The sequence below is a fragment of the Cicer arietinum genome, chromosome 2 (assembly GCF_000331145.2).
Source record: "Cicer arietinum cultivar CDC Frontier isolate Library 1 chromosome 2, Cicar.CDCFrontier_v2.0, whole genome shotgun sequence".
In the NCBI taxonomy this organism is placed as follows: Eukaryota; Viridiplantae; Streptophyta; class Magnoliopsida; order Fabales; family Fabaceae; genus Cicer; species Cicer arietinum.
The window spans coordinates 44008723-44026873 of record NC_021161.2 but is presented as its reverse complement, the minus strand read 5'-3'; the positions used below and the strand labels follow the sequence as shown (position 1 = coordinate 44026873).

Here is an 18151-nt window from a genome sequence, read left to right as displayed (position 1 = left end):
TTTTTATATATATATATATATATATATATATATATATATATATATATATATAGTTTGGTTTTTAAAACTGTTTTAACTAACATAACCAAATGACAATTTCATACATGGATCGATGATGACAATGTTAAAGCAAATTCACTGCAAAATAAAGAGCTAGAATTAATAATTAACAAGAATAATAACCACTTCAAAAACCATTGAGTAAGTTGGAAAGAGATAAGATTCTCTATTAACCTTAATAGCAAAGAGTGTAAAAGAACTACTTTTTTTTTATAAGCCGTAAAAGAACTACTTGATACTAATAGAAGTACATAGCTATTAATCATGCCATAACATAGTGGGTATAATTATAGATTGAGGCACAAAACAAAGCAATAGCAATCTAAGACCACCTATGGTCACATTTCAGAGTCACTATTCTATAAAAATTCTACTATAATAAAATAAAATATTAATAATTAAATAATATTTAGTGGAATAGGTTTAATTAATTGTAGTATTTAGTACGTCAACTTAAATAAAGTGATTGGACTAAAATATCGAATCAACTTCATTTAACGAAAATTATCTAAAATAAATTAAATTTTAGTTGAAATAATCATAGTCCAAACTTTTTATTAAAAATAGAAGTGGTATAGACGAAAAAATACATAAAATTAAATTTCAAATGACACCAACTTAAGAATTGTAATTAAGTGAAAATAATGTCATTTGTTAAACTCAACGTTTATATTAGTACCATCTTTGTAATACGAAGGTAACTGACAATTGGAAGTTTTTGGCAGAGGAGTTCCTAAGTATGAAGAACTGTGAACCAACTTTGCGAGTAGGATAAACATGATAAAAATTAAAAGAAATAAGCACTTTGTAAAAAGCAAAAGTCACTATATATAAGTTAAATATCACATGTGCGTAATTTTACTTTGAAATGCATTACTTATAGATGGAAAAGGGAATGGTAAGTTGAATGTGTCTATGCATTACTTTAAAATGCCTTACTTAGCATGACAAAAGTTAAAGTCTCCTAATATTGTCAAAAATACGGTTTGATATAGATGTATCACAATGTCAAAATAATTTCACACTTTAGAAATCAACGAAATTTAATTATATAATTGTAACAATTTTTAAAAGAATTTTATTTAATTTTCTATCAAAATCTGAATTAGTAGAGTCTTATTCTCTTATGAAGCGGAGGATTATTAAAAATCGCTTTGGAATATTATAATGTGTGAATCAAATAACTTTGTACCATTTTAGTTTTAGTTTAGCTTCAACTTGCACTTATATTGTATAGTGATGTCTTCTTTATTACTATTTTTCTTTCACTTTTCCCTAATTATACAAAAGCTTCATAATATTCTTTTTAGAATTTTGTTGACTCCTAATTATATACAGCTTCATGAATATATGACACATAAATGATGGTTAAAGAAATGTTTCAGTGCATGAAAATATTGAGTAAGAATGACAGTGTTCTCAAATCCATTTTATTACCACCTACATTTATGATAACTTGTTTGGAATCATGTGTAATGATCAAATATAATATATATATATATATATATATATATATATATATATATGCTAGATTATTAAGCCAAAAGTTAAGAGGAAGCTCCTAGATTATATGCTATACAATATTTAGTATAATTACTTTTTATTTTAATTAAAAGAAAACTCCCAAAAGTTAAGAGGAAGCTGCTTGTGTGCCATATAAATGAAAAGAAAACCCCACTTTATTAAAAAAAAAAACCACTAAGAGTTAATATTAATAGCAATATTACTTATATCTCTAGATGGAGGGTGACGGCAACATGGCCACGTACTACGTACATGCAACTGGTTCGCACATTGAACCACCAAAATCACAACATGGTGGTTTTAAAAGTAATATTACTACGTATATCTGCATTAACAACCATAGCACCTGCAATGATTAAAAGTAACCCTATTAACTTCATTAACATTTTTGACATATTTTCCATAATAGCATGTCTTCACAGAAAAGCAAATTGTGTATCTTACAATGAGTCATACAATTAAAATTTATATCATTGTGATTTATAGGATAATTATCGTTCAATGTTCACGTGTTTTTTATAGGATAATTAAAATTTGATTCCAAGAAATTACTTTACATTTTAGTTGTCTATGAATTTTCTTGCTCCACACTTATATTTCTCAAGAGTATTAATGTTTTCTCAAGGTTTTAACGAGTCGACTTATTCTTATTTTTAATTAATTATTTAAATTTTATTTTTTAACAATAAAATTAGTTTAAGATAATATTAAAATTTTAATTGTCTCAAACCTCAATTCATTTAAAAAAACAGATTGTAAGTGAGGAGAGAGGCCAATTTTTCATTTATTTTTATAAAAAATATAAGTTTGTGATGAATAAATAAAATATAATATATTTCATAAGTACTAAAATTAATTAAACCTTTTATTTTTTTAACAATTAATCAAAAAAATTATTCCAGTTAATTAAACCTTTCATTTATTTTAGTATAATAATTCTTTTTGACTTTTATAAAAATAACAGAAAATACCAAAATGTAGCGGGAATGTTGTGGGTAGGTTAATGCACTCTTTTGTTAGAAAAATACTTAAATACATTTTGATCTATCTATTTTTTTATAATTTAAATTTGTTTTTATTTTTTTAAAAAAAAAATTGGAGTTTTAGTCCTTTAATTTTATAACTTTTGAAATTTATCGATTTGCTCAATTTTTATGAAGTGACATTCTCATTTATGATGTGAGATTACTTAATTAGATAAAAATAAGGCTCCATCGTTCATCATTTAATTCCATTTCATTACTATTAATTTATAAATATATTTTAATAATTAAATAATATTTGTATATTCTGTATTTTAGGGTCGTTAATCATATTTTTAAACAATTTTAAATATTTTGTATCTATTAAATATATTAGAAATAATTTTATTTATCAATTACAATAAATTATTAAAATGTGTATATTTTTTTAAATCAAATGCGTGAATTGATGCTTCCCTTGAAATGCATGAATGTATGATCCAGATTTTTTCAATAGAAGCAGGAGTGCTAAAGAGGAAAAAAGTAATCGATAATTGGAATAACGGTGAACCAACTTTGCGAGTATGATAAACATGATAAAAATTAAAAGAAATACTTTGTTAGAAACAAAAATCACTATGTATAAGTTAAATATTGTATGTGCACATAATTTGTAGCACTATCTATAAAGCACCGTAAGTTGTAGTAAGAGTTTAGACTAAGTATAAAAAATAGAGAATGCTATTTTAAAATGCTTTTACATTGAAATGCATTATTTATAGATGGAGAAGGGAATGATAAGTTGAATGTGTCTATGCATTACTTTAAAATGTCTTTCATGACAATAGTTAAAGTCTACTAATATTGCCATTCATTTTCAAATGAACAAAAAAACAGTTATAAAAATACATTATATATGACGGTAATAAAATAAATTTCCAGCAAGATAAATAATTAATCAATTTAGAAATCAATGAAATTTTGAATTTAAGTAGTTAATTAATTATTGTAAAGAAAAATTATTTAGAAAATATTGAATTTAAATTAGACATTGCATAACTTTGTCCCGTTTTAGTTTTACTAGCTTTAGTTTGCACTAATGGACTTATACTAGTGATACCTTCTTTATTATTAATTTTCTTTCACCTTTCCCTAATTATATAAAAGCTTCATAACCCCAAAAAAGAAAAAAGAAAACCCCAAAAGTTATGAGGAAGTTGCCTAGCTAGTTTCATGTGTGCCATATAAATCAAAAGAAATCACCACTTTGTTAAAAGAAAAAATCACTATAAGTTAATATTAATAGCATTATTAATTATATATAGATGAACAAACTGATTTGTATGCATATGTATGTATTAATAATTAGAATTAGTTTATGTTAGTTGTAAATTAGTTAGATTAATTAAGTTGGTTGTAATAGTCATTTTGAGATTTATATATGAATAACTTCTCAATAATTAACAATTTTTTTCATTCTATCAATACAATTTTATTTCTAATTAATTATATTTCTTTTATGCTTAATATCATTTTATTAGTTACCGAGCAAGCATCACATGCAGTAATATTGTCATTGTTGAGAGAGCTTCAATAATATGATTACTAGAGTAAAGTTTATAATGAAATAAAGAAAAAGGCATGCAGATTGATACATGTATCCAAGGTAGTGATATAAAAAGCTAACGTGCAATTTAGAAGGGAGATTCTCCACCTTAATAGTACATAAGAACATACTTGGATCTCTAAAATAAAATAGAAATTAAGAAATTACGAACCCAAAAAGAAGGAGCAAGCCAATAAATTCATATGGGAATAAATAGTTGGAAAAAATTAGAGAGAATCATTTCTGGAGTATTTTTTTTCTAGGAAGATAAATAACACCAAGTAGAAAATATAATTTCACATACTAATATTAATTAATAAAAAATTAAATATGAGACAAACATAGTTATACATTATCAAAAATGTGAAAAATTAAATAAATAAAAATAACATCCACTAAAGTGATTATTTCAAACTAAATTACAGATGAAATAAAACTACTATAACACTATATATTAAAATAATAAAATCAATGGTAAAAATAACATAATCAAATTATAGACTTAACTTTCATACACTCCTATTATCACTTCTTTCTTTTTTTCCTTCTACCTTTTGGGGCACTCTTGCTTTCTTTGTCTAACATAACGATTTCAAACTCTTTCCTTTTTTTCATCACATGGCTAGTCCAATAAAAACACTTTATTTTTTTTTTATTTTCTATAATAATAATAATAAAATTTGTGGATTACAATTGGAGATTGAATCAATCCAATCTCTTAATATTGCCATTGTTGAGAGATGAAGGTTGAACAATTTCTTATTGAGAGATGGAGGTTGAACAATTTCTTAATAACATAGTAATTGAAATACATAACCAAATGAAGGAAAAGGCAAATGCATGATGAATGAGAGAAACCACTAATTCAAAAAGCAATGAAGATAATTCATCACACCATAACACTTCCATAAATTCCTCTATAAATAGAGATACCTTCCTTCACAAATTTCATCACTCCCCTTCTTCTTAATATACTTTCATATTTCATATTTCATACAACCACTTCTCACTTCACAATTTTCATCACCTCTCTTCATTTCATAGTAAATCTTCACTCACTTCAATTCCCATATAAATATATACTTTCATTTCATATATAATATCATTCTACAAGCACACTACCTAATTAACATCTTGCTTTTCCTATCCTTCTACTTACTTTCCATTAGACTTAATTTCACCAACACATCACCACTCAACTCCATATGTTAATAACTATATTTCCTTTGCTTATAATTATCATATATTAATTATATGCTTTTTATTTCATCATATGTTGGTTTTAGACATTCGTATATATACATATATATGCATTGAATTAATATTTGTTTGTTTAAACAGAAGAGGAGGCAAATGTTATTATTTTGACTATACTTATAATAACATTCATATTCCAATTAGTTCTCTTTTTCATTTTTATTTAGCTTATAATATAATTATATATTTTATATTATGTATTAATTAATAACAATAAATATAATTATTTGAGAATCGGTTGTAGATTAATAAGTATTTTCTTAATGTCACAAATTATGAATTAAACATTTAAAAAAATGAGAAAATACTTCTTTTTTTGAGAAAATACTTCTTTTTTCGTCTAATTTACACAATTAAATTTATGTTATAGTTGTGGTAAGCAAGTGCTAACTAGTTTCTTCCGAGTTCATAAAAAAAGAGTTAACTTTCTTTTGTTTAAATCCTTTTGTTTCTTTCCAACTTAATCTCCAGTATATATTATAACATTTTAATAGTTCATTGGTATGTGCATAAACAATTACTAATAACCATTTTTTGTTGTGTCATTACTAGCTTGACAATGGACGGTAGATCTTCTATTGGTTTTTTGCTTCTCCTCGTTACCCTTATTTCACTTTTTGTGAAATGTTACTCATTTTCTCAAGATGATGACCTAAAGGCAAATACACTTCACCATCTCCTTATGAAATTTTCATGGTTCATGTTTTTGGTGGATTAATTTGGCTAGAATAAGGGCATTTTTAATTTAATGATAAATATGTTCAACAAAAAATGCAGACTTATATTGTGTACACGGGAAGTAGCATAAAGGATGAAACTTCTTCATTGCTTCATTATAATTATTTGCTACAACAAGCTGCAAACAGGTTAAATTATTCTATGAATTTGACTACTTTTTCATGAAACTACTCACACACAAAAAATGATCATACTATGAGTCAATAGAGCTACATGGAAATTTAGTTACTTCTAAAAAAATGAAACATTATAAACAAAAATTTGTCTTCTGTAACTAACCCATTTTTTTATTCACAATGTTAGTGACTCGATGCCAAAATCCATACTCCACCACTACAAGCGCAGTTTCAGTGGTTTTGTGGCAAAATTAACAAAAGAAGAAGCCAATAGAATGGCTGGTGTGTGAAGAAACTAATTTTTTTTCTATTATAAAATTACTCATCCTCTTTTTGAATATTTATAAATTTGTTTAATGTGTGAAACTTGTAAACGTAGGACTTCCTGGAGTGGTATCTGTTTTTCCCAATGAAAAGAGTCACCTCCTTACAACTAGATCATGGGATTTCATTAGCTTTCCACAATATGTGGAAAGAGAAAACTCTGAAAGTGACGTTATTGTTGGGGTGATCGATTCTGGAATTTGGCCAGAATCTTCTAGCTTCAATGATAAAGGTCTCAGTCCACCACCCGCTAAATGGAAGGGCACATGCGAAACTGCTTCAAATTTTACCTGCAACAAGTAATATTTTATGAATTCTTATACTTGAACAGAGTAAATGGATTTTGGCTATTGATATCAGAAATGCTAGTAAATATATTTCCTTATAATTTGTAGTATGATGCCTGATTATAAGTTGATATGTTGTTGTAGCAAAATAATTGGAGCCAGATGTTATTTACCCCCTCTGGACGATCTCTTGAGCCCAACAGATATTGAATCTCCAAGAGATTCAATTGGCCATGGGACTCATACAGCAGCAACTGCAGCAGGGAACCCGATTGGCATGGCAAGCATGTTAGGGCTTGCAGAAGGAACAGCAAGAGGTGGAGCTCCATCAGCTCGCATTGCTGTCTACAAAGTATGTTGGTTCAGTGGGTGTGATGATGCAAATATTCTTGCAGCATTTGATGATGCGATTGCAGATGGTGTTGATATCTTATCTGTCTCGATTGGAAAAGATTCAGCAAATAATATCTACTTTAGAGATGCATTGTCAATTGGATCTTTCCATGCTATGAGACATGGAGTTCTAACAGTACTTTCTGCTGGGAACAAAGGTCCACATCCTAAATCCGTGCAAAATTTTCAACCTTGGGCAATTTCTGTAGCAGCAAGCACCTTAGATAGGAAGTTTGTTACTATTGTCAAATTAGGAGACAATAGAACTTTCGAGGTAATTTATGTTTTTCTAATTTCCTATGATTTGTCATAGTTAATGACTTCAAAATATAAAATTTCTCATTTCTTGATATTCTCTTTTTATGTATATGTCAATAACCATTTGTTTCATGTTTAGGGTATTTCCTTGAACACATTTGACCTTCAAGGAAAACAATATCCTCTTATCTTTGGTAGAGATGCAGCAAATACTGGCGTGGATAAACACTTATCCAGGTTAAAATAAGTAAAGGGAAAATGTTTTGAGTCTCTTTAACTCATTACTTTTCAACTTTAGTATTAAAAATGAACTTTAAATTATTAATAATCATATGTGAGGTATAAAATTGACATTATTCAAAAATTGTAGGAATTGCTCAATGAACTCGTTGGATGATAAGTTGGTAAAGGGTAACATTGTTGTATGTGAAGGAAGACTAGGAGCCCCAGAAGCCTTTAGAGCTGGTGCTGTGGGTGTCTTAATACAAGGTCAAACTTCTATGGATAATGCATTCTCTTTTCCCTTACCTGCTTGTTACCTTCTATCAAAGGATGTGGCCAAAATACGTAAATATATGCACTCTACAAGGTATGAAGTGGAAGTTTCACATACATTTACAATTATTCAGAGAACCTAGCTTATTTAAAGTATATTTTATTTATCAAATTATAGATTTCCATCTGCAACCATCTTCAAATCCAATGAATTAAAAGATACTATGGCTCCCATAATTGCCTCTTTCTCTGCTAGGGGACCAAACAACGCTACACCAGAGATTCTCAAGGTTACTTTTTTATGAATTAATAAATTAAATACACCTCTATTATTTAAATAATATTTTTATTAAACTTTTTTGTTTAATATTGTAGCCGGACTTAGTTGCTCCTGGAGTAGATATTCTAGCTACTTGGTCTCCAATTTCACCAATTAATGATATTATTGGTGAGAGCAGAAAATTGGAGTTCAACATTATATCCGGAACTTCAATGTCTTGTCCACATGTGTCTGGTGCAGCAGCGTACATCAAATCATTTCATCCGACATGGTCACCTGCTGCTATTCGCTCTGCCCTGATGACAACAGGTAATTAACAAAAGTTTATAGTCTCTAACTTCAATCAATATTTCAATGTTTTAAATAAAACTAAACTTAGCAATTGCTTAATTTTAACTAATATTTGCAAAGAGCTATCTTTGATGAAAGGTTACCCTTTGGTTACGTACACTTCACTTCATTTTAATACATTCACAATTATATGTATGTTTTATATTTTTTTATTGTACACAGACATATATATTATTAATGTATAGTATTAAACTCATTTTGTCAACTACGAAACAATACATAATAAATAAATAAATAAATAAATAAATAAAATAGATAAAGCTTTAAAGTTGACAAAAAAGAATATGTTGTCTATTTTATTGTCTAGTTATTTAATTAATGAAAAAAAAAATTATGAATTACTTACAAGTGATATTAACAGTTGTAAAGAAAAAAATTGACCAATCGCTCAAAACTGTTTAGTTATTCTTTCAAAAATAATTTACATATTAAAGTCGACATGCAGTTTACTCATAATGAGATGATATAGTTCAAGTTTATTTTATTTGAGCTGAAATTAATTTACTTTACATGTTTTGAACTAATATAAATATATTTGTGTTGCAGCTAAACAGATGAGTTCAAAAAATAACAATGATGCAGAATTTGCTTATGGAGCTGGACAAATTGACCCTGTCAAGGCAGTAAATCCTGGTTTAATATATGACGCCAGTGAAACTGACTACATAACATTTTTATGTGGACAAGGTGTCAATGGGACAGTTTTACAACAAATCACTGAGGATGAAAACAATTGCTCTAAGACATCGACAGCAAGGGATTTAAATTATCCTTCATTTGCCATCAAAGCTCCACGCCCAAAGCATCATGTAAGTGGAAGCTTCAAAAGGATTGTTACAAATGTTGGCTTGCCAATGTCTACATATAGAGCAATTGTGACAACTCCTAAAGGACTCAATATTTCTGTAAAGCCTAATGTTTTGTCCTTCACTTCACAAGGAGAAAACCAGACATATGTTCTCACTATAGAAGGATCAATGAAGGAATCTATAGGTTCAGCGTCTTTGGTTTGGGATAATGGTAATATTCAAGTGAGGAGCCCAATCATTGTTTTTGATGAAAGAGCAGAGAAAGCCAAAGGCACCAATTTATGTTGTATAAATTTCATATACATTGTAATTTTTAATTTACTATTTTATATTATTATTGAATAAATTATATACTTTTGTGGAAATGAAAATTAAATTGTATACTTGTTAAAAATATATGAAATACTATATCTTTATCTTGTTCATTAAGTCATGATCATACTCATAATCTTTGTTTGGCCCACATCTAACATTTCATATAAAAACACAAATATTAGCAATACAACACTTTAGTGACTAAGCAATGCAATTCTTGTAAAAAAAGAAACTAAGCAATGCAATTCAGTCAACTCAGCCACTAAGTAAGAACCCATCTTTCATCTTCCATATCATCATCCCCACCTCCACACACCTTTCAAAAGTTTAAATTACGAGAAAAATAAATGCTTGTGCAAGATATACAGGCCCACGTAGTCTTATTCATTTAAGTTCGTTACTTGAGTCCATCTTATTATTAAGTTTACTTGACTCAATATTTTTAACATACTGCAAGGATTCTAAACATACCTTAGATTTGGGACCTGTTTGTTATATAGATTAGAAAAATGATTTTTGTTAAATTTTAAAAAAAAATTATAAGTTATTTTAGATGTATTTATTATTGATTAATATATGATTATGTTTGACACTCAGTAATCTAAATATTAATCGTTAGAAATTTTAACATAAAAAAAAATCACATATTTTCTTAAGAAATATACCTCTTGAAAAATATATTTATGAGGCTACAAAAAACTTTTCAAGCATTTATTAGATGTTTTTAAAATTTTATTTTATAAAAAATATTGTACCACAATATGAATTACTTAAATAAGGTTTTTTTATAAGAAGCTATTTCAGCTTCGTTTAAATTAAATTTTTTGTAAAAAGATAATTCCTTTTAAAAAATTATATCAAAAAGATAAATTATTTTTTTAATAATATGTTGTTCTCTGTAAAAATTGGTAAAAAATTAAATAAACAATTCTTTAATAAAATGATTGATTATACTTGCAAAATACAATATATAATCTCTTTTATGGGACTTCAGATATAAGATCTTTTGCCTAGTAAAATGATAAGCTTAATTAGTTAGTGAAGGTTAGAAAAAATCTATTGTTGATAGGAAATACGAAATCGTCATCTTAAAGAAGGATTATATATAGTAGGGATGTTAAAAAATTCAAAAATTGAATCAAACTGCAGAACTAAATTGAACCGAACTGTTTTTGAACTGAACTAATTTATAAAAATTAAGAACAGAACTGTTTTCGAACTGATTTTTTTAAACTAGAACCGAATCGAACCACTTTTTATTTTAAAAAACCGAACCGAATCGGTTTTTAGTTCAAAAAACTGAACCGATCCGGTTTTTAGTTCGAAAAACTAGAACTGAAATTTATTTTTAGAAGTAATTAGAGATAATTATGTAAAATTCACTACAAAAAAATTGACTTATCGTAACACACAAAGTTTGCAACATTTTTAAACATTAAAAACTGTAGGTATAGGTCAATAATACTTTGAGTGACACTCAAATCAATTGTCAACTTTAAGGGGTGTCTTCAAACACTTTTAGGACTGTCACTCCATGTTTTGAGGTCTGTCACTACATGTTTTTGATTTCTACCTACAATGATGACTGTCACTAAAAACTAGATAAATATAAATAAAAAATTTATCTATTTCTACAGTATTGTCTGTCAGTAAAAATAAGATAAGTATAAATTAAAAAATTGATCTATTTCTACGATATTATCTGTCACTAAAACTTTTTATTATTTATTAAATTAAATTTTTTTATTTTATCTCCCTACTAATTGTAATTCTAAATTATTAATATCAGTAAATTAAATTTAAATTACTAATTACTTTACTTGTATAGCACAGTGAAAACATTTAAACTAAATTTGAACATCAGAAATGTTGAATCAATATTTGTAAAGAGGCACATACTTGAAGAAACTCAAAATAGCCAAGTCCATCATGATTCCAGTACTTCCATACATCACCAAAGTGCCCTGGTCTCTCCTTCCAAGGTCCAACGGCCGCTTTCCATCGATATTCATTAACCAATCTCTTTCGACCAAACAACCACCTGATGCAATATAATGAAAAATACCATTCCAAAATGTTATTTGATCAATAATTAGATTGCTTATGCACAAACTAGAAGAGTGGACTGGAAAATGAGATTGCAAATGATGCTTACTTAAACTACAATATGTACTACAGAATTTAAAGATTGTAAAAAATAGATACATCATCTCAGTACATCAAAACTCAAATTTCACTAAAATCAACTCTCTTGTCAAGAAGAGGAGAAGAAAATCAAGAAAACCATTCTTTGAGAACTAAATAAATGTAAATTGAGGATTGTGAGGTATGTGTGAAACCAAGTATTTACGAACTATTACAATTAAAATGCATATTTTGCTTTCACATTCCTATCCATTTTTCTATCCTTATAAGTGAGCATACCAGTACCATATATTATATATGCAAGACTAGAACACGTAACACAGAACAAAAATAACCAAGTAAATAGATTTCATGATAGATATAAATGATTAAACACTAAAAGCTGCAAACGATTCAATATCTCATTGCATGGTTATAGGCCTGTACATAGATATGTATGCATTTTGTGTGTTCAGATGTTATAGAAGTGGAATTCCACATAAGCCGATATTCAAATGATATTTCAATATAATTTCAATTTTATATCAAGCAATCAAATCACAGTTCCATTAAATTTTTGCCTTCCAAGTAAATACTTATTTGATTCAGGTTCCAATGAAACAGCTCTAACTTGAATTGTCTATAATCATTGTTGTAACGATTGGGGGGTGTTGTCAGTCCCCTCCTTCCCTCAGCTATAGAGCTGAATTTAAAATAAAATAACAAAAATCGCCAAGCTATGGTAAATAACAATTATCAATCGATCCATTACTAGTAACCATAAGTGATTTGGACAATTCAAAAAGAAAGAAGAATGAAAATATAAAGAGTAACACACTCTTCACATCACATAAATGTGAAGTGAATTCCAATCGGATGATCATTTGAAGCATCTAAAAAATATCCTTTGTATACACATACATAGACAGAGAGAGCAAAACTATAGCATCAAAATTAAAGCTATAGCAACGTAATTAAGAAATAAGAGCTGAAAAAATGCTAATTTAAAAGCAGCAGTATCTCACATCTTGAGCCATTTGGCTCACTATATCTGCAAAATTTGATGCTACTTTCTCAGCAGAAGCTTTATCTGAGAATATCACAGAATCTAATGCTACTTTACACTTCGGAAATGGTAATTCACCCCAAATCTAAAAACACACCCAATAACAAAAAATCAGTCCATTATCTCAAAAACGGAAAAATCATCATAACATTGAATCCTCGTCCAAATTACACAAATTTATAATAAAAACACACAATATGAAAGTTGCAACACAAACTATCTATATAGACACTTCACAAAGATATTCCCTCTCCACTAACAAAAAGAAGCACCGAGAGGATCCTGAAATTTCTTCCCTTTGCACTATCCAAATAAATAAATTATGAAAAAGGAAATTAAAATACTGTTGCAACAAAAATGATAGAAGAAACCAAAACTGAATAAATACTACCATACACTTATGGCCCAGCTATATTTGTATAAAAAAACACACAGTATGCCAAGACTATATTGGTATAAAAAAACATTTATAAATAATAACTGCAAAACAAGATTAGACAAAATAAACTTACAGCCCAGCTAAACAACACACAGTATGCCAAGTGAACATCCAAGTCTTATACATCACGTTAAGTAAACCAGCCTCAATGAACAGAAAAAAACACAACTAGCATAACATCATAGTTCAATTTTGCTCATTTCTGAATAAAAATATATTATTGAGGAGTGCTTGGAACCCCCCATCAAAATATTTTCTGGAAGACAACAATTAACCCCATTTCTTAAACAATTGAAAGATGAATGAGTTTTTTGTATACATAGGATGGGTTCAAAATAAGAGTAAGATAGTAGAAATGAGGGTAATTGAGATGTAATAATAAAAGAGTTGGAGAAGCAAAAACCTGATTGTTAGAAAATTTGAATGTAGAACCCAGATTTTGGAAGCCTGCAAACAAAACAAGAAACGAAGTCATATATAAAGAGAAAACAAGTCAATAAACAAATCACAGTGAACAATCACAGTGAATCCTCAATATATCTCAAATAGAAATCATTCATTAAACAATATATCTCAAATAAGCAAAGTTATTATAAAAAACAAAAGGGGTAGCATACTTGAGAAACCAATACATATTTTTCTATGACTAAATGGTAATCTTCAATCTTGCATTGCATAGCTGCCACTATATATCTATCCTTAAACACCTCATTGACAAACATATGACCAATCAAAGAGAACCAACCTCAGGAGCATAACATCAAACACCTAACACTCACTCTTTCACCTAACCAAAGTCCAATTCTCAAAATGATGCCGGTTTTCAAAACCCCATTTAATGGTTTCTCCGTCAAGTCAGTCCATTCTACGAAAACCGCATAGCCGTCGCCACCGCTCAACCCCGCTTGTCGTGACTCTTTCCTCTCCGGTTCATGGGATAACGCCGTCAAATTATGAACTCTCAATCGTCCCACTTCTGTTTGCACTTTCAAAGAACGTCTATTCCTCCATTTGGAACCCTCGTTACCCCGATGTGTTCGCTTCCGCTTCCGGTGATTGCACATATGCACAAGTTAGCAAGCAATTTCTCAAACACAATCACAACTCCGAAAATAAGAAACAAATTAAATAGCAAAAAAAATCAGCCCAGCTTCTCATTTACTCGCAAATGCATGAGAGATTAAATAAAAAACACAGATACAAATCCCTGAACGAACACACTCAAATCGAACAAAGCAGAGTGAGATATTCAAGTGCCGTTATAAATTATTGCTAGTTTTAGAAAATACCTGAGAAAATAGGTAAGAAGCAGCACAACACAACAATGACGGCGAGGTCGAGAATAGCATTGACGGTTGAACCGGAGCTGTGATTGAAGATTGAGGGATCGATTTTGGGAGTGACAGTTTCGCGCAAATCAGATATAGATGTCGATGCAACAAGAAACACAACGGGTATACGTAGATCTGAGAGTGAAGGACAACGAATATCGATCAAGAGTGAGCAAAAGCAATAAGATATCGAGTTATTGAGCAAAAGCAACGGAAATGAGATCTTCTTTTTGGAGAGAGTATGTTTTGAGAGAACCGAAACCCCATCGAGTTTTCAAAAAAACGAGTGTTTTTTAGAAGAGAATGGTAAAATGTTTCTATTGGAAAAAGTAAAATAAATTTTCTTTAAAAAAAATTAAAAATACTTTTATATTATCTGGGAAAGTATAAAATGAAATATGAATTTTTTTTACACAAATGTAGGAGGGTGGAGTATTTTTTAACTTTATGTATGAAATAATTGTGGAAATTAATTTAAAAAAATGATTTATTTTATAAAATAATAAATATAGCATTTTCTGTAGGTAGTAAATAATTTCCCCACGTACTCAAATCGATAAAAATAAAAATGAAAAGCATACAGATTTTGATTGGGGGAAAATGAGAAGTTAAATGAAAAAGAAACAAGGGTAAAGTGAATTTGTGTTCTTAAATCCTTTACTTACAGTTAATGAGAGTAGGTATATGTCATAATTAGTGACACTCAACGTGTAGCTAAAAGTAATTATAGTGAAGACATTAAAAGACAGAGTGTCACAATAGATTATTTTTTTTGTAGTGATTTGGTTTGCAAATCAGTTCGGTTCGGTTCAAAAATAAACTAATTCACTAATTTATAAACTAATTCGATTCAATTTTTTAAACTAAAAATCAGTTCGGTTTAATTTTTTCAAACTAAAAATCAGTTCAATTCAATTTTCAAATGGTTTTATTTCAGAACTAAACTTTGTTCGCCTTTAATATATATTATAAAAGGTAGGTAGTTTAGCAAATTCTAAACTAAGCATTTTTTGTGTGATTGAATAAAATCCAATAAAAGGGAAAATGAACAGAGAAGAATAAATGATACTTTATTAACCAATCTTATTGATGCAATTATTACATGATATAGACTTCATTTATTACAAAATGATTGGTGCTAAAATAGAAGAGATAGAAATTGTTTTAAGACTTTATATCTCTAGACGGAGGGTGACGGCAACATGGCCACGTACTACATGCAACTGGTTCGCACATTGAACCACCAAAATCACAACATGGTGGTAAATCTGCATTAACAACCATAGCACCTGCAATGATTAAAACTAACGCTATTAACTTCATTAACATTTTTGACATATTTTCCATAATAGCAAGGATTGGTCTTCACAGAAAATCAAATTGTGTATCTTACCATACAATTAAACAGTATCTACTTATTTATAAGCAAAGAGACAATCTTCAAAATATCATAATCCAAAATACTTTGACTTTAATAATGTCCAAACCTTATTTGTTTAATTATATTAAGTATTATTCTTTTATCTTTTGACTAACTTCTAATACTTTTTACTTTATTAAGCTAAAATTATAAAATAAATATTTATGTTGGATAATTTTTCATTCTTCATTACTTTTACCTATTACATATTTACCTATGCGTACAAATACAATATTATAAATTTATAATTATAAATGTTGGCTCAATAAAATAAGATAAAAGACTTTATGAAGGCAGACTATTATAAATGTTGGCATGTCTATAAAAATTATGAGAAATTATAAAATAAATAATATAAATTTTCAATTTTTGCCACCAACAATATTATTGGGTTGAGTCGCGGACTAGGTCACTTTCTTTAAGACTTTTCAAGGAACTGTCCAAATTGTGCAATGTAGACTATCAACTACGAAGTCCTCATAATAAAACAATGCATATCACTATATTGGAGTTCTACTGCATTGTAGAAAACTGTTCTAGAATTACACCCTCAATATGGCAGTCGGATGACTATCACTCGTAATATGGCACTAATAACACTCAAAAGAAATAGAAGAAGGGAGTAAGATAGCTGAGAAGAGAGAAAAGCCTCAGATACAGAGAGCTTTTGATGTGCTTTTTCAACTGAGGAGAGCCCTTTATTTATAGAGGAAAATCGTAACTAGATCAGAGAGAAATGTGTGATCCATTAAGTCTGATTCACTAAAAGTATGCTCTGATATTAAAATTTGGCCACAGAAACGTGTGCCACGATTTGTTTGACCACAAAAATGTGATTAGACAATAACAAACGCACATGACTAGTGATTAGGGTTTTGACCAACAAAACTGAAGCGCGAAATCGGGGGGCAAGGAACTGACTGGATCAGATGTTAAATATTGACTCGATGGAGGGCAATTACATAATTAATGTATCAATTAGAGATAAAAACGCAAGCATTCATTTAATTAAATAAATAATTAATTTATTAATTTTCATATGCTAAAAAATAATACACCATGTAGTCAAAGCCAAGGCCTAACTCGGCGCGCACGCGTGTGTGGTGGTCAATTTTGCATGCATTCTCCCTCATTTATAAAATTGAGGTACCACTTGGTGCACACCTCAAGTATCATACCTCCACTTTATATACCCTACTAGTGTGTGATATCCCTCCTATGTGGGACTTTCTTATTTTTCAATTCACAACAACACTAGCTCTCATTAATGTCATCATTATTTCCAACAAACTTCCATTACAATAATCATCATTTCCAACAATCCCCCACTTGAATTTAAAAAGAATGTTTTTGAAATAGTGTCAAACGCTTCTATAAGATTGTGCATAAACAAATGTGTCTCTTGACTTGAACCTTTGCATAACAAGTAAGATTCAGATTCAACAAGAGTAACTCGTAGTCATGAACTCTATATTTGACATCAAACTCACACACAACCTTTTCATTTGGGTGTATTCTCAAAAGCACGTGCATTTATGGTCATGCACGTCTATCCCAGTATAGTGAACGCTCTAATAATTCTGCCTCAAAATTTCATAGGAAGCGATCTCACTTCCACATTCACATAGGTTTTCAGACAGCTGGCAGAGGTTTTCCCACAAGAGGATATCTGCTAGCAAGCATCGGAACCAGCTTGCTTCTTCACTAGCAGTAGCTACTGCTATCATTTCAAACTCCATAGTGGACTGAAAGCCAATATCTTCTGTTTCTTCAATTTCCATGATACAGCACCACCGACTATACTGAAAATGTAGCCATTGGTTTGCTTTGGAGTCATCTAATAAAGTGTTCCAATTAGCGTCGTTGCATCCTTCAAGGACGTCAGGAAATCTTTGATAATGTAATCCGAGATTCATGATCCTTTTAAGGTATCTCATGACTCTTTCGATAGCATGCTCCATACAAGGTCTACTAGTAAACATGCACAACAATCTCA

The 18151-nt window shown here is 29.1% G+C and overlaps 2 protein-coding genes across 7 annotated transcripts; one reads left to right on the top strand and one right to left on the bottom strand.

Annotated features, from left to right (window-relative positions):
* The first annotated feature begins 5140 nt into the window (after nt 1–5140).
* LOC101510980 (cucumisin-like) lies at nt 5141–9816 on the top strand. Its single transcript, XM_027331664.2, has 11 exons — nt 5141–5195; nt 5962–6067; nt 6187–6275; nt 6451–6545; nt 6643–6886; nt 7019–7541; nt 7665–7762; nt 7896–8114; nt 8199–8310; nt 8396–8609; nt 9198–9816. Exons 2-11 carry the CDS (start codon nt 5969–5971, stop codon nt 9803–9805), a joined length of 2301 nt encoding a protein of 766 aa, XP_027187465.1. The 5' UTR covers nt 5141–5195; nt 5962–5968; the 3' UTR covers nt 9806–9816.
* On the bottom strand, nt 8165–15031 carry LOC140919281 (uncharacterized). Of its 6 annotated transcripts, none has more exons than XR_012161903.1 (6): nt 14694–15031; nt 14022–14450; nt 13808–13851; nt 12925–13050; nt 11675–11816; nt 8165–8596 (listed from the first exon to the last, which is right to left on the bottom strand). XR_012161903.1 is itself a non-coding variant. In XM_073365028.1 (5 exons), the coding sequence occupies exons 2-5, from the start codon at nt 14124–14126 to the stop codon at nt 8573–8575; spliced, it is 315 nt and encodes a 104-aa protein (XP_073221129.1). In that variant the 5' UTR covers nt 14127–14450; nt 14694–15031; the 3' UTR covers nt 8165–8572. The 6 variants fall into 6 exon arrangements, 3 of the variants coding, with proteins under 3 accessions (XP_073221129.1, XP_073221130.1, XP_073221131.1); XR_012161902.1 differs by having other exon boundaries at nt 14150–14450; XR_012161901.1 differs by lacking the exon at nt 12925–13050 and having other exon boundaries at nt 14150–14450.
* Nucleotides 15032–18151: the final 3120 nt, after the last annotated feature.

Bases quoted from the DNA above. Each gene is read 5' to 3' on its own strand.
- LOC101510980 (XM_027331664.2), top strand. From the start codon at position 5,969: ATGGACGGTAGATCTTCTATTGGTTTTTTGCTTCTCCTCGTTACCCTT. The intron at 6,546-6,642 runs GTGTGTGAAGAA...TTGTAAACGTAG, and splicing joins AGAAGCCAATAGAATGGCTG to GACTTCCTGGAGTGGTATCT. The intron at 8,610-9,197 runs GTAATTAACAAA...TTTGTGTTGCAG, and splicing joins CTCTGCCCTGATGACAACAG to CTAAACAGATGAGTTCAAAA.
- LOC140919281 (XM_073365028.1), bottom strand. From the start codon at position 14,126: ATGTTTGTCAATGAGGTGTTTAAGGATAGATATATAGTGGCAGCTATG. The intron at 11,817-13,807 runs GTTTTTGCTTCT...ATATTGCATCAG, and splicing joins TCAAATTTTCTAACAATCAG to GTGGTTGTTTGGTCGAAAGA. The intron at 8,597-11,674 runs GTATGTGCCTCT...TGTTGTCATCAG, and splicing joins GCTATTTTGAGTTTCTTCAA to GGCAGAGCGAATAGCAGCAG.